This window comes from Ursus arctos, unplaced genomic scaffold, assembly GCF_023065955.2.
Source record: "Ursus arctos isolate Adak ecotype North America unplaced genomic scaffold, UrsArc2.0 scaffold_2, whole genome shotgun sequence".
Classification (NCBI taxonomy): Eukaryota; Metazoa; Chordata; class Mammalia; order Carnivora; family Ursidae; genus Ursus; species Ursus arctos.
In genome coordinates this window covers 94774596-94796525 of record NW_026622874.1, presented here as the reverse complement: position 1 = coordinate 94796525, position 21930 = coordinate 94774596, and the positions used below count along the sequence as shown (strand labels likewise).

At 59.7% G+C, this 21930-nt stretch overlaps 1 protein-coding gene across 2 annotated transcripts; it reads right to left on the bottom strand.

The window, feature by feature from the left end:
• Window positions 1–156: 156 nt before the first annotated feature.
• Window positions 157–16618, bottom strand: STX1A (syntaxin 1A). Of its 2 annotated transcripts, none has more exons than XR_008960262.1 (10): window positions 16556–16618; window positions 8569–8646; window positions 8263–8362; window positions 5542–5616; window positions 4734–4807; window positions 4529–4637; window positions 4368–4441; window positions 3477–3614; window positions 1848–2022; window positions 157–1539 (listed from the first exon to the last, which is right to left on the bottom strand). XR_008960262.1 is itself a non-coding variant. In XM_048224538.2 (10 exons), the coding sequence occupies exons 1-10, from the start codon at window positions 16583–16585 to the stop codon at window positions 1462–1464; spliced, it is 867 nt and encodes a 288-aa protein (XP_048080495.1). In that variant the 5' UTR covers window positions 16586–16618; the 3' UTR covers window positions 157–1461. The 2 variants fall into 2 exon arrangements, 1 of the variants encoding a protein (XP_048080495.1); XM_048224538.2 differs by having other exon boundaries at window positions 1848–1958.
• Between the last annotated feature and the right edge of the window lie 5312 nt (window positions 16619–21930).

Sequence of the window (21930 nt, the reverse complement as noted above, 5' to 3'; positions counted from 1 at the left end):
GAGGGGAGAGACGTTCAGGCTGGGGTGGAGGGGCCAGGGGGCCTGGAGCTTGAAGGCTGAGGCAGTCTCTCCTTCCTGTCGTGCTATATGCACACTGACCCCCAAGTTCTAAGCCTGTGACAGAGTGACAGTAAGAAATCTAGAGCAGAGGCATGGTACAGATACAAATGTTTATTCTACATAAAAATTTCACAAAATGGGCAGCTGGCTGTACCAAGACCTTTGGTGAAGGGGGGGGAGGGAAGTCGCTGTTAAGAAGGCAACACGGACAGTGGTCACGGTCACTGGGCAGGAGCAGAGCTGAGGGAAGGCGGGGCACAGACGTGGCCCCATCCCCTACTGCATGCACTCGCATGCACACTCCTAGCCTGTCAACGAGGAAGAGGGGTCTTGGGTGGGGGCACGTTTCTGACTTGAGAAGCCCCGAGATGGGAAGGAGGGAGGGACTCCTCCCTGGCTGGCTGCTGAATACTGCATCCCAGACACCAGACACCCACGTGGCACGTCAGTGGGGGAACAGCAAGGGCAGGACGCGATTGCAGGCCTGAAGTGGTGTCTGACTTCCCAGAGCACAAGAGAGCAGGGACCACTGTCCCAAACATGCAACACGCGATGGCTTGAGAACCTGAGGCCTGCCAGGGAGGGTGACAGGCCCAGGGTGTGGGCTTCGGCTATGGCCGAGGCCCGACGGCCCAATCTGCCCCCCTAGCTCGCAGGGTGGCTGGAAAGCAGGTGCCAGACGGCCTCTTGTAGAATGTTACCTGGGGTCAGGCATAACCCAGAGGGGTTGCTCCTGGGGCTGTAGGAATGTGTGGGAAGGGAGGATGAGGCAGCCAAGACCTGCTGGACTCTGCCCCTAGGCAGGGGAGGGAGCCTGGTCTTGACACAGCCAGAAGCCACCTGGCCACGGCACCCTGAGCCTCCCTGGCAGTAATCAGCTGTTAGAGGCTTAGAGCTGGGCTGTCTCTCAGGGCCACCCCTCCCCTAACCTGAAAAGCAGCACCATGTGGCCAGCTGGTCCCCACCCCTTCAGGGGCTCGGCTTAGGGGGACAGCTGGAGAGGACAGAGGTCAGGGCGGATGGGCCAGTCAGGAGGAGGCAAGGTTGGGGTCCAGAGAGAGCTCTGGTCCCGGGAGAGGGCAGACCCCAGGCTGGAGTGGAATTATGGGAGGTGGGGGGAGGGGAGCGTGGCTACCCTGGGCAGCGCTACCTGGGAAGGGCCAGGGCCTGAGTCTGTTCCTTGCTGACCTGCCCCACCCCGCTGGCTCCTCGGTACAGACACACACGGTCACAGAGATCATGCACACGACGGCTCAGGGCAGGGTGGGTGTGGAGGGCCCTACGGCGGAGAAAGGAGCGGTACCGCGTGGGAAGGGAGGGGCTCCGAGCCGGAAGGCAGCAGCAGCCAGGGGGCCTCCTGAGGGCAGACCGTCCCGAGTGGAGTGGCGGCTGGGGTGGCTTCTATCCGAAGATGCCTCCAAACGTGGAGGCGATGACAACGCCCAGGACCACACAGCAGACGATGATCATGATCTTCTTCTGCAGGGGAGGCAGGGAGGCAAGGAGGAGCGGCCTCAGACGGGGTAGGAGGCTGCGGGCTGGGGCAGGGCTCGGAGGGGCGGGGCACACAAGCAGAGGGGCCCCTAAGCGGGGCTGGGGGTCTGGGGGACAGAACCAGCATCAGCACTGGGGAGGGGACAGCCTGGAAGGCACCCAGGGAGGCAGTGACAGCGGGGAGCTGAAGGCCTCGGGGTGAGGGCCCAGAGCCCGGAGAAGGGGTCAAGGCAGAGTGGGGAGGGATATGCGGTGGTCCCCAGGGCTCTAATGGGCAGAGGGCGGCTACTGACCCGGCGCGCCTTGCTCTGGTACTTGACGGCCTTCTTGGTGTCAGACACGGCCCTCTCCACGTAGTCCACCGAATGTTCCACGTTGTACTCAATCCTGTCAATCATCTCCCCCTGCAGGGCCAGCACCCGTGAGCTCCAGGGGGCCCCCCTCGGGACAGGATTCTGGGAAAGCACCCTGAGGTCAGAGAAAGAAAAGTGGGGGCGTGAGGAGATGGGGTACAGCCTCTCACCTGTGCCCCTCAGGCCAGGTCCCAGGGGCAGCTCCCTCCTGTCCCCACTGAGCGGCCGTCCTGGGGAGGAACCTGGCCATGCAGTCTCAGCCACAGGGGTGGGGACCATGCAGAGCACGCAGCCGGCCGGGAAGGAGGTGCAGGGAGGCAGGGGCAGGAGTGGGTGCTCTGGACAGGGTCCCGCTCCATCCTCGGGGGCATGGTGGTGCTACCCAGCTCCGACTGTCTTCAGTCTTTGACATATAAGAATCCCTGCCTACTCCTGTAGCCCTTCTAGACCCTGTAACCTGGTCCCAGCAGCCCCCAGAGGCCGCTCGGACACTGCCCAAGACCACCCCCCCCAGCAGTGGTGCCGTGACAAATGACCACTCTCTCCAAGTCCCTGCTCCTGCTGGTGTCCAGATCGCCACGGTCTCTCTGCCCATGACGGCAGCAGCCTCCTCGTGGCCTCCCACCTTCCTAACTCGGCTCACACCATACCCACGCTTCAGACCCTCCGATCTAGAAAAGAATCCAGAAGCCCGGCATCACCTTCACCACCCCCGCTGAGCTCCAGCTGCACGACCTCCTCTATGAGCGAGCTGGGCTCTTGCCAGTCTCAGGGCCGGGCTCTGCTGGCCCTGCTCTTCAGTCATTCTGGGAAGTCTCCTGAGCTCAAATGGCACCTCCTCAGGGAAGCCTTCCCTGACCACCCCTGTCCAAAGTGGCCACTGCAGGGATGCTATTACGGTGTTACCCCAAGTGTTGGCTTGGGACTAGCAGCATCAGCTTCCCCCTCGAACCTGTCAGAAATGCAAATTCACAGACACCCACTCCAACCTACCAATATCTGGGAACGGGGACCAGGAAACCTCCAAGCCCCCCGCCAAGTGATTCCTGGGCCCCTTTCAAGTTGTAGAACCGCTGCTCTATCTCACTGCCTCCTCCTAATGTCTCCTGAGCACCCGGCACAACTGGAGAACATTCCATTTGTCATTTCCTTCTGCTGCCCTTCTGCCCCCCCCCCCCAACATTAGCTCCAGGAAGCAGGCCCTCCGCTGTCCTGGTCACTGCTATACTTCCAGCGCCTAGAAAGTGGCCGTCCACAGTGCCCGCATGACAAACGGCTAGTGACTACACAGGACAAGGCTGGGTGGAGGGCCATGCAGGGCCTGGGGTTCTGGAGGGCCTAGCAGAGTCATGCAGCGCCTGGAGCCTGGTAGCAGAGCCATGCAGAGGACGGGGTCCTTCAGGTGGGCCCGGCCCTGGAGGCAGTTTCGACGGCAGGTGGTTAGTTACCTGGAGACTCGGTCCCTCCCGGGCAGGGCAGCGTGTCAGGCAAAGAGGGTAGGGGTTAGTGCAGGCCTGGGTGCTGCTGGGGGCCGGGCGGGCGGAGGGCAGTGCGGCCCTGGACTCTTACCTGGCTCTCCACAAGCATGGCCATGTCCATGAACATGTCGTGCAGCTCGCGGATGCTGTTCTCCAGCTTGATGATCTCGCTGTGCCGCGTCTCGATCTCGCTCAGAGCCTGCTTCGAGATGCTGGAGTCCATGATGATCTAGGGGGCGGGAGCAGTGGGCTGGGACACGAGCCTGCTGCAGGGGGCAGGGAGGGGGGCCTGGGCCAGGGTGGCAGGCCAAGGGCGAAGGGAGCTGGGATGGGCGGTGGCCCCCTCCTCAGCCATAGCACTCCCCCCACTTGCTGCTTGGTTCTTACTAGCTGTTACCAGGTTTCTCGGGGACGGACTTCTCAGCGTTCATGTGGGGCCGCCTGTGCCTACCACGTAATCACTGCTCGCCAGCATGGTACAGAGGCCAAACTGACGGCCCCCAAGGACCCAGGCCTTGAATGGCCTTTCTCCCTTCTCCTCTCCTTCCGGTCAGCCTCCCAGAGAGGGCAACTACCCCTCTCTTCTCTCCTGAAACCCACAGCCCCTAGCTGCCTTCCACACTGTGGGCCGCCGCCTTCAGGAAGCCCCCTGCTCAAGCATCGCTTGAATGTAGAGACGGCCAAGGGCACCGTGTCTCCCAGGAGAGGAACAAGGCCCTGAGGATGGTGGTAGGAGGCCAGTGGCAAATGGACAGGAGAAGCAAGGAAGTGGACCCAGTTGAGAGGAACCAGGAGACAGGGGTCTTAATACCTGTGCCACTAACATTTATGTGGCCACAGTCTGGTCTCTTTTCCTCTCTGGGACTCAGCTTTCTCTGAAACCAGCCTCGCAAGGTGGCTGTGTCCAAAGACTGACCGGCCCCAGCACTTTGCACACACACCAGGGGTCCCTGTGGGGGTTGGGGGAGTGGTTCACACTCACCCCAGAAGCAAAGATGGCCGGGTTTCCACTCTCCAGCATGTCCTCTAGCTCCTCACTGGTCGTGGTCCGGCCAGCTGCGAGCAGGGGTCACACTGAGCCCTGCACACCTCGCGCGGGGTTCAGCCCCACTCCCACCCCTCACCCTGGCCCCCCCAGCTCACTGATCTCCAGCTGCCTTTGGATGCGGCCCTTGCAGCGCTCACGGTAGTCCGTCTGTGTGGCATTGTACTCGGACATGACCTCCACAAACTTGCGGGACAGCGTGGAGTGCTGGGGGTGCGAGACGGGGTGCAGGTGTCAGGCCCAGCTCCAGAGCCCCAGGGCTCCAGCGCCCGCCAGCCCACCCCAGAGGCCCGTCAGCAGCACCTGTGTCTTTCGGATCCTTAGGTCCGCGGAGGAGCGGTTGAGGCCTTCCTCCTGCTCAATGCTCTGCTCGATGCCTGGGGGAACGGAGAGCTGCTGAGCCACCACCTGTTCTCCTCACCACTGTCCCCTCCCTCTTGGACCCACACACCCAGGAGCTGGCTCTGGAGCTCCCCCGGGAGGGTCTAGTGCGGACTGTGGGGGGCGGTCACACACGAAGCCGAGGAAGAAGGTGCTCCAGGCACTGACAGAGGGGCCGACAGGGGCCCATCCGGGCACCATGCGGGTCGGCGTGCGCACAGACGCACACCCACCTGCGAGGCCTCAGGCACACACCAAGCTGTGTGTGTGTGAGCACCTACTGTGTACTAGGCCTAGCGGCTCAGGCCCCCCCTGCCTTCTGCTCAGGAAGCCCGTGCACCCAACAAGGGGCCATGCCCCGGGGAGGAGGGCCCATAGCGCCCGGGCCCGTGCACCCCTGCACTCACGCAGACACACCGGGCTTTGTGTGTGGGAGCAGGTGGTGCTGGCCAGCCCCTGAACCCTCGTTAGCTGAAGCAGGGGACAATTCCCAGGGTGGAGCACCCCCTCACCGAAGCCTCAGGCGGCTGTCCCAAGGCCCAGCACCACGCCTGGCCCGAACAAGCCTTGCCAGCTAGTGGCTGAGAGAACGGGCACATGACGGCACCCTCATAGAGGAAAGCAAGACCCAGTGTTCCCCTCAGCGTTGGTGAGAGCCACGGTAGGCGGAGGAAGTGGGCCCAAGTGCCCCCCACCTCCCAGACAAGGCCCGGATGGCGCCCAGACTCACTCTTCAACTTGGAGCGAACTTTGTTTGCGGTCTTCTTTATGTCAGACATGAGCTCCTCCAGCTCCTCCTTCGTCTCTGGTGAAGCAGAAGGGGTAGAGGGTAGACACCCAGGGCTCTGCCCACTGCCTGACAGTCAGGGTCAGCCTCTGGTGCCAGAGGGCCCAGTCGCGGGGTCCCCAGTGCTCCCCCTGCCCCTGGCTAAGGCTCGGCCTGCCCCCGCAGTCCTGGGCCAGGCCACAGCAGCTGCAGCCTCACCCCCTCTGGTGCTGCTTTGCAAGGAGCCTCCCTTCCTGCTCGCTGGCTCTCCCACCCCCTGCAGATAACAGATGGGTCTAAATTTAAGGCAGAAATTGCTGCGAGCAGCCGGCAACGCTGGACTTGGCCCCAGGGAGCATTTACTCGGTGCTTGCCTGAGTCGAATGTGGGGGGTGCGGGCTCACCTAGAGTCACCTGGTAGCCCTGGGGGGGACAGACATCCAGCCAACGGGGTGGCAGAGCCGGGGGCCAGGGAGGCTGAAGCCAGCCCCCCTCCACAGAGCACCATGGGTGGGGGAGACCTTGTGCTCTGGAGGCCCCCCTTCCCAGGTACTGAGCTCCGCGGAGGCCAGCCGCTGCGTGCCCCGTGGGTGCACAGGGGCATGAGACACCTGGCCTGGAAGGGAGCTGATGGAGAAGAGGTTCAGAGAGGTGCGCCCCCGGCACACAGTTGGCCTCGGACCAGCAGGTGATTGGTGCTGTGACGGTGAGGCTGGGGGAAGGCCACAGCCTAGTGTTTCTGGCCCTTGTTCCAACTGGAACCATCTCTCTAATGCCAGCAGAGGCCACGGGGGTACCCAGCTCGCTCCGCCCCCATCGAGGGGTTGACTGGCCAAGTGGGGCATGGTGGCCGCTTCCCGCAGGGTACTGGTTGGAGCGGTGGCTCCTGACAGCGCCCCAGCCTCAGGGCAACCCCCGGACTCTACTTCCTACAGAAACCAGGACTGAGCTCCTGGCTGAGCCTTTCTTACCCACTGTCTGCTTTCCTCTGGGGCTGGGCCTCTCCTAGAGGGGGCTGGGAGGGGCATTTCCAGCAGCTGATGGTCGGGGGGGGCTACTAAGTGGATCGTGAGGTGGGGGGCTTCGAGGAGCGGAGGAGGGCGCCTCATTCATACGAACAAAGGAAACTTGGTTACCAGCTGCTCTGACGTCTCTGCCTCTTTTGCTCAGACCCAAAATAGCCCAGCCCGGATGGCAGCCCCCAGGGGAGGCAGAGGAGGCCTCGGCCCAGGAAAGCCCTCCGCTCGCTGCCATCTTTCCCAGTGACTCCTCGGAAACTGCTCCCTCTGCTCTAGAACCCTTACTGAGGAGCTCCCTCCCCACATCAGTGACCGCCGGCCGGTCCTGACTGCTTGGCTCTCGGCAATTCGGAATGGGTCGCTACTGACTCTACGACATGGGGAGACCTCGAGTGGAAGGTGGGACAACGGAGCCGAGAGAAAGGAACTGGTGTCTCCGCTGCTCCACGCTTGCCCCGTCTGGCAGCAGGGGAGTGCCTCAGCTCTTTCCAGTACTGTTCGCCCAGTCGGCCCCCTCTGACCGTCAGCAGGAGGGACACACATGCAGACACATGGACTCAGACACCCATGCGTGTGAAGACCTATGATGTCACATGCTGCTACCCGAGACCAATCTCTAGGGAGAGGGGCACACACTGTGGCCACACTGAACGTGGGCCCTGCCTTGGGTAGCCCTCTCTCCTTCCCACCCATTCCTGGGACAGTCTCCCGGCTCCCAGCAGACTTGTTTTGCGTTCCAAGGGCCCGGCCCTGGGCTCGTTCGGCCTGGCCCTGGCCTCGGGTTCCAGCGCACTGTAGGGGCTGTGGAGAGATTTCTTCTGGGGGCTTGAGGATGCCTGTGGACGGGGCCCGGGGGCCGGGGAGGCACAGCTGGAGGCCACACACAAACCCATGCGATCTTGGGGTCCCCTGGGCTGATGCCTTTCGAAGGGGCTGGAGAGGCGGGCAAGGAGGTGAGCCAGCAGGAGCGGTGTGCGCATGCCCAGGTCACAGGCCCAGGCCCCCGTGCTGGCACTGACTCCCCGGGGCTGAGGGGAAGGAATCTCAGGCCAGTGTGCTGTCAGCCTGGCACAGGGCAGGGCAGTCATCAACACCTTGCCAGGAATGGTGACAGAAGGGTCAGGGGGGCTTGTCTGCAGACGGAGTGAAATGCAGACACACAGAGGCTCCCTGCGCGGAGGGAGAGGGTGACTTCCTGGAGCCCTGAGAAGGCCCGGCTCCGGGGTACCAGTGGCCAGGTGCCAGGGCTGCTCGCTCTTTCCGGAAGCTCCTCCTGCTTGGCCGGCTTGCCCTCCCACAGCGCTGAGGCTCAGCGCTGCCATCTGCTCCCCCGGGAGGCTCGGGAAAGGGAGGGGCTGGGCGGAGAGGCTTCCTTTGGAGTCGGGCAGCACCCACCCACCCAGCTTACCTGGAGGGGGCGGGGCTGGGCCCAGGACGGTGCCCCACTCCACGCGAGCCTGCGTGAGAGCCGGGTGCACTGACCCCCACCCAGGCCTGGGCCAGCTGTGTTCCCCAAAGCTTTCCACGGAGCCCTTCCCACCCTGGCCAGGCCCAGGCACCCCTCAGCTGACCCACAGTGAGGGTGCTGGGGATCCAGGAGCCCCGCCTCGGCAGCAGCGCCTTCCAGGAGGCCTGGAGGCCGCCCCTCCATCGCGCACACACTCACTCTCGTCAGGGTTGGGGGAGGCCAGGATGGCGCTGTGCTTCCGTTTCACCTCCTCCACGTTCTCCGAGATCTTGTCAATGAAGCCGCGGATCTCCTCCACCTGCGCACCGAGGCCGGGCGGTCGGGAGCGGACCGGGGAGGGCGCTCATGGGCCCGGGGCTGGGTCAGACTGGGGCTGGCGGTCAGGCTCAGGGACAGGCTGGACCAGGCTTCGGATGGGGGTGGGGGTGAGGGTGGGGGTGTGATGTGGGTCCCCCCCTAAGGTCTGCCCGTGTATTCGGGGACGTGGGGTTCGCTGGCTCCCACCTGTTCAAAGAACTCATCCATGAAGCCGTCCCGGTCCACGGTGACAGTGACATCATCATCATCGTCGCTGTCCTTGGCCTGCACAAGGGTATGTACATGTGAGCAGACCTGTGGTAGGCCCACTGCCCAGCATCCATATACAGCAGGCTCGTGGGCTCAGCTCCGGGGCCCTGACCACTGCCCTCTCTCCTCTTGGCAGACACGAGGTCTGGCTGTGCCCTCAGCTCCCAGCCACAGTCAGACCTGGAGGACCCCTGGGGACCCAGCATAAGATGAGAGGCCTTGCCTGTCGAGTTGGGGACAGGGCGAACTCTCTACCCCTAGGCCATGTACTCCTTCCCCTGCCCAGCTGCCTGCCACTTCCCCACAGGACCAGGGTCCGCCCAGCATTCCCCTCACCCTAGGAAGCAGCTGGAAAGCCTTGGTTCCCTGGCCAGTGGCCCCAACTCACGGACCTTGCCTGGGACAGGCTGCCTGGAAGCCAGCATTCTCTACTTTCTGATCCCTATGGTTTTAATTAGGATGGGGCCCAAAGTTCCCAAGCTCCCTTTCTGGGGGCAGAGGGGTCCGGGAGTGGGAGACCTGGGCGCCACCCACACCTGCCTCCGGAAAGGTAGGCTGGCTCAGACACAAGCCGTCCCCCAGCGCCTCCAGCAGGCCTGAGATGCTGCCAGTGCGGAGCCCTGCAAATTCAGCTCTCCCCGCGTCATCAGACCTCGGTCCTCTCTCCCTCCAGGCCCAGAGCTGGGCCAACCAGCCTGAGAGGCCAGTCATGTCACTTGGCCCGGGGCCCGCCCTAGGCCCCACCCCGCCACCCTGGAGCAGCTGGACAAAAGCCACCCCCATCACAGGGTGCAGTAATTATGCCTCGGACTTGCCAGTGTGCTGCCCGCACTCATCACTGTCTGCCTCATACACTTCGAGGCGCCAGGGGCAGCCCACGCTGAGGGCAAGGGCAAGGGCAAGTCCCTCTCCACGGCCAAGGCCAGGACACCGAGGCTGCGACCGGCCCCTCAGACTGGGGTTATCAGGCTTGGTGACACCCCTTCAGGTCTCAGCACCCCACGGGGAGGAGGCGTGGGCAGGCTCGGCACCGGCCTTCACCTTCATCTCTCTTACATCAGGGTCAGAGCTGAGGACAGGGGCAGGTGGAGGTCAAGGGATGGTGAAGCTAGGGGACCCAGCAGGCTGGGCCCAGCTAGCCTGCTGGAGAGGGACCCAGGTTCTGTGCCCAGCACAGACACAGGCTGGCTGAGGGACGTGCCCTCTGGGTCTGTTTGCTCCTGTGTGCAGTGGGGACGGTGACGCCTGGCTACAGGGACAGAAGGCTGAGAAAGGGTGGGAAGGCACAGCGTGTTCTGTAAGGGGCTGTGCCCCTGGGGCTCTCGGGGTCCCACTGCCCTACCAGAGTGGGACCAGACAGCAGAGGGGGTTGGTTGGGAGCTTTATGGAGGCGGCTCTGACAGGCCCCTCTCATCAAGAGATCACACCTCCTCCCCCAGCAGCTAAAATAAATCCTCGCTCCCACAAGTGCCTGTGGCTGCTACCAGGTGGCCCCCTCCCCCCAGCCAAGCCCACCTATAGACAAAGAGAATCTAGGAGCCATTTCCATACTGGTGAACCTTGCCAGGCACAGGAGCTAAGCTAGAGGAGCACTCCTTAGGGAAACTGAGGCAGCGTGCAGTCTGGAGGAGCCTAGGTCCCCCTCCAGGACAGCCTGCCAGGTTGGGAGGTGGCCCCAGGAGCTCCTGCCCTTCAGCGGCCTGCCTATCTGACTTTTTGGCATCTAGAGAAAGAGAGGGATGGACAGGAAAGGACGGAAGGAGAATTTTCCAGCTCCCCTCCAAGGAAGAGTAATGACCGGCTAGGGCCAAAGTCAAGGGCATCAGAGTTTCCAGAGACAAAAGCTGTTGCCAGAGACCCCTGGGATCTGGGCTGCTGCTCTCCCTGGGCCTCAGCTTGCCCATCTGTAAAACAAGGACGTATCTTCTCCAGCGTCCAGCAGCTCCGACCTGCTCCCTCCACAGCCTCCCCAGAAAACTGACGGCTGCAGTCAGGGAGTTTCTCCAACACAAGGTTGGCGGGAAGGATGTCCACGCTCTCCTCCCGGCCCTCCGGCCATGAGGGCAGAGCTGAGGAAGGCGACACCTGGGGCCAGGGCCGGACTGGGGCTCCCAGGCTGGGGTCCACCCCGAAGGTGGCACTCGGATTGGCCCCAAAGCCAACTGGAGGGCTAAGGGCCTGACTTCACAGCCTCGGTGACATCAGGGGTCATTCCAAGCAAAATCCTGAGGACGTTCTCCGTGGGGACCCCTTCCTTACCGAGTCCTGGCTCTTCTTCCTCCTCATGACATTCCACCCACTGCCCCTTGTCACTTCACTGCCGCAGCCTGAAACTGGACCCTGGCACACCCCACCTAAGCCACCTCCCTGCCTCCACGACCCACCTGCTGTCTTCCCTTGCCCCATGCAGTGCCCTCAGCCTGGAATGCTGATTCCACGAAGCGGACATCCCCCTCATCCTCAGATGCTACCTCCTTTCAGAAGCCTTCCTCCCCGTCAGTATCTTGCCCCTTGGTCCCCCACACACTATTCACATCTCTACTGGAACCACAGCCACACGCTCTCAGGCCCTAAGGGACCCGAAAAGTCACCTTGGCCTCAGCTGCCAGCCTCAGCTTGCATATCTCCTGTGATGGAGAGCTCACTAGCTTTCACAGGCAGCTCTCCCCCACTTGTCCCTTTCCTGTGGCCCTAAGCCATAAAGAACCTGTTGGTGCCCTTTCCCTGGGCTGGCCTTGCCAGAGAGCTGAAGGCAGCGTCCACACCTTCCCTGGGTTTTTCTCCTCAAGTTGACCATTCCCTTTCCCTCAGATCCCTCCCAGAGCTCTAAGATGCAACCCCTGCCCCAGACTTGTTTGGTTCAGCCTCTATCTTCTTCTGCGGCACATGATACAAACTGAATCTGCTATTGATTGTGGTCTAAGTGGTACCAAAGAGCTGACCCATCCCCTCCCTCCTTTCACGTGGTCTACCTTTGTTAATGCAACCAGATATCAGTATAAGTGATCATATAGCACTTCCTGCCCAGAAAAGCCCCAAGCCCTTCCCCACCACTGTCTACTTGATCGGATTTTAGGCTCAAGTGAAGGACTTTTTTTTGCCTAATTTCTTCGTTTGTTCTGATCCTTGTTCCACTTTGTGGGAATCTGGTGGCTCATGACTCTGAGGCCCCCTGCAACCTCATCCATATCTAGGCCAGAACCCTGTGGCACCTTTCTAGAGACATCCTCCAGGTTAACTACGACCCCAATCAGGTTTCACTGGACACTAAATAAATGACAAGCCCCAAACCCAGACACACTCCTGACCCAAAAGGAAGTAGGAACTAGGCTGGTGTCTCCTCGTGTCCCGGGATGGTCAGGGTGGGCATCACCGACATGCACAAAGGGAGCACCCAGATAGTTTAGAATCACGAGGGCCCCAGCTCCCTTGGAAACCTGCCAACCTGTCACTCTGAGAGTGACAATCGCAGCTCCAGAAAGAGGGCTGGACTGGTCTGGGGACCTGAGGTGGCAGCTAGAGTCTGCGGTGGTTGCAAGCTGGAAGCGGCAAACATCCTCAGGATAAGCCCACTCAGGCCTCATGTGAGCACCTGACCTGCCACCTGGCCCAAACTAGGTTCTGCCTCGTCCTCCTGAGTCCCTCCTCTGAAACCCCTCATTCCCAAAAGCCCCCCAAATCAGAAACCAGGGTGCATCTACTTTCCTCCTCTTCCTCTCACATCCATCCAACATTTGACTTGTGGTGTTTCTTGCTCATCTTTCGGTGGTTTTTAGCCCTGTTTCAGCACTGTGATCCCTTGGAAGGCTTAAAAAAAAAAAACCCAAAAACCCGCTTCCAGGGTTCTAACCCAGAGAGACCAAATCCGAATTTAGGGGTTTGGGGCTGGTAAGGCTAAGTTTATACAAAGCTCCCACCCCACAGTTGAGAACCAGTGGTCTGATCTTACTCCTCTTACAGGCTCTGGCCTCATTAGGCCTCTGGCCCAAGCCATCCGGAATGAAGGCTGCCCTGGCCAGAAGCCCTAAGCTTCCAGAAGAGGCCAGAGAGCCCTGGTGGTCTCTCCTGGCAGAGGCTCCAGGATTCCAGGATATCTTCCTGGAAACAGAAGTGTGATTCCTCCAAGAGGCTCGGAGGCCGGGCAGCCTCCAGGCCGGGCCCCCGGGGATGGATGGCAGGAGGCCAGCCAGCAGGGTTGATTCATTCCTCCTGAGCAGGAATTGGCTGCTGTCTGCCTCAAGGGCTATTTTTTTTCCCCCTTCTTGTTTTTAATGACGAATCAAAGTCAATACCACTAGAGCAGAGAGACCCAGAGCTGAGTCAGGGGTATGTGAGGCCAAACTGGGTCTCCAGGAAAGAGGGCCTCCCCTCCACCCTCATCTGACCCCTTCACCTTCTTCCCATCCGATGTATGCCCTTCACCTCCAGATCCCTGCCCCTGACCAGAGCCCCAGGGCAGCTCCAGGAGGCAGCCTCAGCCTGTGGAGAGCAGCAGGCTTCAGCCCCAGCACTCCCCCACCCCAACACACCACGTGACCTTAGATAAACCCCTGGCCCTTTCCAGACCTCAGTTTTCCAACTTGTGAAAGAGGAGGTTGGACTAGATCGTACCTAAAGGTCATTCCGGCTGCACCCCAGGTGACAATGTGTCCAAACCCACTGTTTCTTCTGGGAAACCCCAAGGAGGTAAGGGGAGGGAAGGAGGCCTACTCTTATATCCCCATTCTTCTACTCTGTAAGGCGGATCCAGCCAGCTGCACTGTATGGATGAAATGGGCACAGAGAGGTTAAGGCAAGAACCCAGCCTCTTCCCAGCAATGGAGTGAAAAGGGGAATGGGGGGGCACAGGGGCGCACTGGGCTTCCCCACCAAGACCTGCCCCGGCTGCTCCAATGAGCAGCCATCAGACCACCCACCATTCTCTCCTGGCTAGGCATTCCAACCTCTCTGCCTTCACTCACGCGGGTCCCTCCTTTTGGACCACCTTCCCTCCTCCCATTTCTATCCAACCCCTTCTGGGCCACCCCAGGTTCCCTTCTTCCAGGGTTCGGCGGCCTGAACGCTCCCTCCTCTCTGTTTTCTGGCTCCCGCAGCAGTCCCCTGTCCTGCCTGTGGCTCAGCACAGAGATAAACACCCTCCTGGGCCCAGGGAAGGGAGGTTCAGCTCCAAGAAGTTCTCAGAAAGAAAACCAGGGAGGCCTCTGAATGGTGGGGGAAGGAGGCAGTGACATGCCAGGTGGGGCTGCCCAGGGGCACCTTGCCCTAAGTCTCTCTGGTTCTGTGACCCTGGGCCAGTTTTCGCCCCTCTGAGGCCCCTGGGTTGCGCTTCTGAGCTCCGAGGGCCCCGGACGATCCCTTCACTCCATCTGTGCACCTGGAGGCTCAGCGGCGTGAGGAGTGGGAGCTGGGGAAGGCTGGAGGGCCGAGCCTGGCCTGCAGAGCGCTGAGGAAACGCGCCAGCTCCTTCCCCAAGTGTGACTTTTATAAATAAGCTCCCTTTGCCTTCCTTCCAAATGTGGTGGCGCTGGGTGGAAATGGAAGGAGGGGGGAGGGGGAGGGGGGAGGAAGGAGGGGGGAGGTGCAAGGCACTGCCCCAAGCACCACCTCTGTCCAGCCCAGCCAGTACTGGCCTCTTGGTCCCTGGGGATTCTGATCTCTGAGAATTCTGACTCCTGAGGTTCAAGGTCTCCCCTAAATATGGAGTCAGACTCAGGTGACCACCCCTTGACCTGAGAAACTGGGCTCTAGGTTTTCTTATCTCTACTTTTATAGGTGGGAACCCAAGGCCCAGAGGGAGAGTTGTGGGAATGACAGCCCCCCCGCAAGACTATCTGTCCCCCCCCAACACTGTGGGCTCCTGCAGGCTGCAAGAAACCCCCAGTGGGCAGGGCCATCCAGCAATGAGCACAGCAGCCTCTGTGGGTTCTGAATGCCTGCGGGGTGGGGTCTAGAGAGAAGGCCTCAGCGAATCCACAGAGAAGCCAGGCCTCACCATCTAAGGGACCACCATGGCTAGTGGTTATGTGTGTGGGGGGGTGGGGGTGAGGGGTCACAGAGACACACAACAGAGCAAAAGACTTGGGTTCAAGCTCCCTACAACCCAAGCCCTCCACTTGGTCCCCCAGTCCCAGCCAGGCCTCAGCCTGACTGTCTTTGGAACAAAGCCCCTTTCTACCATCCCTTTTGAGCTACCAGGCATGCCATTTGCTCTCTTGTGCCTCAGTTTCCCCTTTAACAGAGGGGATGAAGCCTGATGTGCCAGAAACCCTGTCACATGTAAAAGACTGTGTTCCCCTGACCACTTGGTTCCCTTATACACTCTCGTCTGACCCACCAGGCACCCAAACATCAGTAAATGCACCACACGGCCATTCATGCCGAGATAACATTCTTTCTGACTCAACATAGCACAGGAAGCTTGAGGGCAACCGCAAAGGCTGGCGGGGGAAGTGTTTAGACATCATATATGACATGAGGGACCATCTTCTTCCTCTGAAACCTCCTGAGGTTTACCCTGGGGGCTGGGCATTTGGCCAGGAATAAAAGGTCTGTTGGGAAGGTGGGGGCTGGTAGCCAGAGGAAGGGGGGAGATGGAGACAGGAGAGTACAGGTCCCAGCTCCGGACTGCCCAGGAGACAAGACTGGTATAATGGGGGAGACGGGGCACAAACGCAGGGAGCCTCTGGACAGACAGGTCAAACCAGGGGGTCAAAAGGCCAAACTACACTTGAAACTTTCCATATAAGAGGACCTCGGTCTCTGGCTCCAAGTGGGGTAGCAAGGGGAGGGCTCTGAGGAGCCAGTGAGCTGGCAGATCAGCACTGTGGGCAGGGCACCTGCCAGACAGCAAGGTGGTCAGCTAGGGGACTGGACAAGAGTCATCCTCGTCTAGAGCCCTGATGCCCCCTCCCCACAGGCAGGCTTCATTTCCTTCACTACCTCCACATGCCCCCAGGTTTGCCATCTCCAAGGGCAGAGGTGAGAATGTCCTGGTCAATGTCAGAGTCCAGGGGAGACGGCGTGGGGGGGGGGTTGGGGTAAATGAGGAGCAGGAGGCAGGGGTCTCAGTCAGGGCTAGGAGAGGGTGGGCTGTGGTCAGACCCTTTGCGCATCCTCTTACTCCCCCCAAAACCCCGCCCCAGGAGCCACACCCCGGGGACCTCCAAGACACAGGTGGAAAAATAGGTTCAGGTTGGAATCGGAGCAGGAACCCGGAAGGGTCTGAAAATGCCGCCGGCCGGGGCTGCCCGGAAGCCAGGAAGGTGGACTGGGGGCGAATCTGACCCCTCTGGGACCGGGGCGGGCAGCAGACCCCGAGCGCGCCGGGGGTGCGGAGCCACAGGTGATGGGAGCCACAGGTGACGGAGGCGGCGGGGTGCCCCACGGGACAGCGCCCGCCCGAGGAGCCCGGCCCCACCCGGCGGCCCGGTTTCCGCAACGCGCCCCGCAGCTGGGCTCTGGGCAGGGGACCGCCCCCGGCCCCTTCCCACTGCGGTCCCGCCGTCTGTCACACCCGTGCGGGGGGGCCAGGAGGGTCAGTGATGAGGCACAGTGGGGGGACAGAGACGGGACCTGCTCCGGGCCGCGGGAGAGGTCAGCCTTCCGTCCCGCCACCGGTATCCGATAATAGCCCTCCGACCCCCCAAAACAAGAGGGCGCCGAAAAGTTTATCCAGGACCCCGGGCTCCGGCCGCCAGCCCGCCAGCCCACGGCGCCGAGCTCACGCGAGCCCGTGACCCCGAGCAGGTCCGAGGGGCGGGACCCGGAGGCGGGTCGGGGTCCCGGGCTCCGCACCTCTCCCTGCCGCCCGGCCGGGGACGCAGGAGCTGTTGCCGGGTGACCGCCGAGGCCGGGCGGGCAGCGGCCGGCGCGCGGGGGGGCGGGCGGCGAGCGGCGAGCGGCGGCGCGCGGGGACCGGACTCACCGTACGGAGCTCCTGGGTTCGGTCCTTCATGCTCCCGGGAGTGGCAGCGGCGCCGGCTGCAGCCGTGTGAGCCCCGCATGCGCGGCGGCCGCCCCGCGGCTGCGCAGCGCCAGCCCGGCCCCGCCCCGGCCCCCGGGACCCCGGCCCAGCCCCCAGCCCGGCCCCGCCCAGCCCCCGGCCCCGGCCCCGCCCCGGCCCCCCGCGCCCGCCCCGCCGGCCCGGGGCCGACGGAGTGGGGTCGGAGCCTTGGGACCCCGTGCCCCCGCGTGCCCCACGCCGCGTGATCCCTGCCTGGGATGGGGCCCCAGAGCCCCCGCTCCCTCCCTGCCTTCAGCCGCCCAGCAGCCCCGCCCTCGTTCTGGACCCTGGACCTTCATTCACCCCCAGAGCTCCTCACGTCCCTGGGGATTTGCTGCAGGTCAGAAACCCCTAGATTGTATGGCCTTGGAACCTCTGGCACTCCCCTCCAAAAACCTCCTCCAGCCAAAAACCTCCTCCAGAGTTCCAGCCTCTGAGCCCCTACCCTTCCCACTTTCCCCCAATACCTCATCCAGACTCACACTCTGGCCCCTCTTTCCCGGGGATTTCTCAGTTCACTGGTCTGATGCTGGGTGACCACCCCTTTTCCTTTAGTTTCCACTCCCAGCGGGATGCAGGAACCCTTCTATCTTTGAGGAAGGGCAATCTAAGCTAAAGCCTGCTGCTCTCCTGCCCCTTTCTCTACAAACCCAACCGAGTCCCAGCCCCCAGGCCTGAGATCCTATATTTCTCTATACAGGGGTCAGCTAAGCCTGGGGCCCAGCTCACTGTGGCACTAATGGAAAGATCTTAACGGTATGTAGAGGGGTGGTAGGTAGGGGCTAGTCAGTAGCAGATGCTCCTTTTCTAATCCCTGCCAGCATCTAGTTGAGACAGCAGCCACATAACCCCCCACCCCCCAGCTGTCCCCTCTGTGCCCTGGCCCAGACCCTCTTGACCTCAAGCCAAGCACTCCCTCTTCCTTTCCCCAGGGCTGCCAAGGTGTTGTTCTGGAGCTGGGCCACCCCCCTGCTGCCCAGAGTGTCTGAGCTTGGCACTTCTCCCAGACTGTGGGCACAGGTTCGCTGGCTGGCAGACGGGCTAGAGACACTGTTCCAGCCATCTCTCTTTCCTTGGAAATCTGGCCAGAGACTGACTAGCTTAGATGTGGCCTGGCATCAGAGGCAGCCACACCCTTTCCAGCTGTCCAGACCTCAACCTTGAGCATCCCACAAAGTAAGCTTTGGTGGTGTCCCCTATTTGACAGATGCAAAACCAGGAATCACCTGCTAGAGGGACTTGCCCAGGGTTACAGGGAACAGATGGCAGCAAGGTGCTGCCTGACTCTTGGTCCAAAGTGCTTTCCTGTGTGCAGGGTGAATGGTGGGGTGGGTCATGGGTGCACCCCCCAGAGCCCAGTGTCTGGCCCTGTGGAAAGAGGGCAGGAGGGGGAGACACACACACCAAGCATCACTTATTAACGTACATATTACATGGTAGCATGAAGAATGAATAAAGAATGGATGTGTGCCTTTCACCTTATATTCTGCTTTTCTGTTAGAGGTCTTCCCCTCATTCAATCATTCATTCAATTATCAAACATTGAAACCTAGGAAACCGTGCTCGAGCCAGTGTTTTGCACTTAAGATGTGATGTAGTGGGAGAGACAGACATGGTTTCAGTAGGGGAGGGATTCTGGGTGGCTTCCCAGAGGATGGGATTGCAGCAGGGAGTGGTGGAGCTATAGCCAGACAGTGGGGTGAGGCTGGGTGTTTGGAGAACCTCGGAGCTTGCGGTGGCATGCAGGTGTGCATGGATAAGATATGAAGCCATAGAGGGAGGCCCCTCTTGAATGTTGAACTTTACTGTGCAGACAAGGGGGAGGGAATCAAGGATCAGACTTTCATTCCAAGAATCAAAAATTAACTGAGCTGGGGCACCTGAGTGGCTCGGTTGTTTAAGTGTCCAACTCTTTTTTTTTTTTTAAAGATTTTATTTATTTGACAGAGATAGAGACAGCCAGCGAGAGGGGGAACACAAACAGGGGGAGTGGGAGAGGAAGAAGCAGGCTCATAGCAGAGGAGCCTGATGTGGGGCTCGATCCCACAACGCCGGGATCACGCCCTGAGCCGAAGGCAGACGCTTAACCGCTGTGCCACCCAGGCGCCCCTAAGTGTCCAACTCTTAATCTCAGCTCAGGTCTTAATCTCAGGTTGGTGAGTTCAAACCCCACATTGGGCTCCATGCCAGGCACAGAGCCTACTTAAAAAAAAAAAAGTTAACTGGTCATCTTCTGTGCCCTGACTTTCTAGATCTTGGAGACGTGGCAGCAAACAAGAGAGACAAAAGTCCTTGCCTTCATGGAGTCTATGTCTAGGAGGGGAGAGAGACGATAAACAAACAACTAATAACCATGCTGATGATAATATGATATGGAGAAGACAAAGTAGGGAAGTAGGGGTGGGGGGTGCTGGGTTTGAGGTGGGTTTCCAATTTTATTTTTAAAGATTTATTTATTTATTAGAGAGAGAAAGTGAGCATGTGTGAGCAGGGGGAGGGGCAGAGAGAGAGGGAGAGAGAGAATCCTCAAGCAGACTGCCCACTGAACAGGGAGCCCGACCCGGGGCTCCGTCCCAGGACCCTGAGATCATGACCTGAGCCGAAATCAAGAGTTGGCATGAAACCGCCTGAGCCACCCAGGCACCCATAGGTTTCCAATTTTAAATTTGATGGTCAAAGAGGGCGTTGCTGAGAAGGTGGCATTCTTTTTAAGATTTTTTTTTTCAACTAATCTCTATACCCAACGTGGGGCTCAAATCCACAACCTGGAGATCAAGAGCCGCACACCCCACCGACTAGGCCAGCCAGGCGTCACGAGAAGGTGGCATTTGAGCGAATATCTGAAGGAGGGGAGAGAGTGAGTCATGTAGGTCTCTGGGGGGAGAGCATTCTGGGAAGAGGGAACATCAAGTACGAGACCATGAGCAGGGAGCATGCCTAGCACTTAGAGAAACAGCAAGGAGGCGTGGATGCCTGGAGCCTAGTGGGTAAGGAAGACCTTAAAGGAGGTGAGGTCAGAGAAGGGGGAGGAGTTGAGGGGAGGAGCCTTGTAAGTGACCGCTTCCTTTGGCTTTTACTCCGACTGGGATGCAAGCCGCAGACGCAGATGAGGGACTCGAGGAGAGCCGAGATCCGTCTTGGGCTTTCACAGAACTGCTCTGTTTGCTGGGTGGAGAATACAGATCTTCCTGGACAGTGGGGGTAACGTCCCGATAAACCCACTGTAAACTGAAAATATCCTAAGTGGAAAATGCATGTCATACACCTTACCTCCCGAACATCATAGCTTAGCCCAGCTGTCCGAAACGTGCTCAGAACACTCACGTTAACCTGCGCTTGGGCAAAATGATCGAACACGGAGCCTATGTTGTAACAAGGTGTTGACTCTCTCCTGGGATGTACTGAATGCTGGCCAGAAAGTGAGAAGCAGAATGGCTTCCTGGGCACGGGAGGGCTGTCAGCACAGGGGCCCCTCACTCTCGTGACTGTTGCTGGTACCGTGACCCAGCATCACGAGAGAGGATTGCACCTCATACCGCTAGCCTGGGAAGAGATCCAAATTCAGAATTCAGAGTATGCTTTCTACTGAATGCATATCCCTTTCGCACCATTGTAATGTCAAAAAAAATCATAAACTGAACCATCGTCCCAAGTCTGTGTCTGTAGACTGTGAAGGGCTTTGGGGAGGAAGCCGGGATGCCATTTAGGAAGCGATCACAGTTGTGTTGGTGGCTGGGACAAAGGTGACAGCAGTGATGGTGGTGACATGGTCATATTCAAGAGACTTATTTCATATTACTATACTGTGTTTCAATTATAAAAAGAATGTTTGTTGTAAAACGTTAAAACAATTAGGGGAGGCTGGCTGGTTCAGTCGGCAGAGCATGTGACTTTTTTTTAAAGATTTATTTATTTGAAGAGAGAGAGAGCTGAGGGAGGAGCAGAGGGAGAAGGAGAGAATCCTTAACCCGACTCTCCGCTAAGTCCAGAGCCTGACGTGGGGCTTGATCTCACAACCTGAGCCGAAATCAGGAGTCGGATGCTTAAAGTACTGAGCCACCCAGGCACCCTGGGCATGTGACTCTTGATCTTGCTCTCTGAGTTCAAGCCCCACATTGGATGTCGAGGTGACTTAAAAAAATAAAAGGTGTAAAAAGACATTAAAACAATGAGAAATATTATGAACTAGAAGCAACAGGTGCTGATGACTGAGCATGCGCAGATAAGAGCAGCGCTGGCTCCTGGAGGAGGAGCAGATCTGGGGGGCAGGGGAGGAGTTCAGACCAGACACCTGTGAGCATTTAAAGTGCCTGCCTGGATATCTGGGGAGACATGCAGATGGTCAGTGGGGAGTTCATGCACTACACCAGCTGGAGACTAAGGAGGTAGGAACAGTCTGGCCTGGGGTGGAGATGAAGTTGTGGGCACAGTCCCGGGAGCGCACACGCTATGATTAAGAAACAAGGGTTGAAGTTGGAATGGAATGCTCCCTGAGAGGTGAGGGATGGGCAGGTGAGAGGAGCCTAAAATAGAAACCGCTGCACAAGGTGCTACGGGTCCCCAGAGTAGCCAACTCCTTGGGATCAGGGACCACTTCCCAGAGGCAGGGCATTTGAATCAGGGCTTAAGGGATGAGTAGGAGGTGGCCAGGTGGAGATTGGGGGAAAGGCATTCTGGGCCAAGGGTGTGACTAAGGACAGGGACAGTGACAGAGTAGGGCTTATTCCCCGTGGGAACAAGGCTGTCCCCATAATACACATCACTCCTACCCCATTCTTGGGCGTGGAGCCCAATGCAGGGCTTGAACTCATGACCCTGAGATCAAGACCTGAACTGAGATCAAGAGTCGGACACTTAACTGAATGAGCCCCCCAGGTGCCCCACCCCATTCTTTTGTTTTTTTTAATATTTTATTGATTTATTTGACAGAGAGAGACACAGCGAGAGAGGGAACACAGCAGGGGGAGTGGGAGAGGAAGAAGCAGGCTCCCAACGGAGGAGCCGTGCGTGGGACTCGATCCCGGAACACTGGGATCGCTCCCTGAGCCGAAGGCAGACACTTAACGACTGCGCTACCCAGGTGCTCCCCCACCCCATTCTTTAATGTGGATAACTGATGGATATTCTGTCCAGACCAATGCCGTGTAAAGCCCCGTCCCCACTTTAGTCAAAGGGACATCTCTGTGACATTCTGCAATCTACTTGTTCAGGGCAGTGAGGTTTCCCCTATTGCCCCAGGGGGAAGAATCCTGATACCCCAATAGAGAGTTCTATTTCCTTTGTGGTCCAGCCCTGTG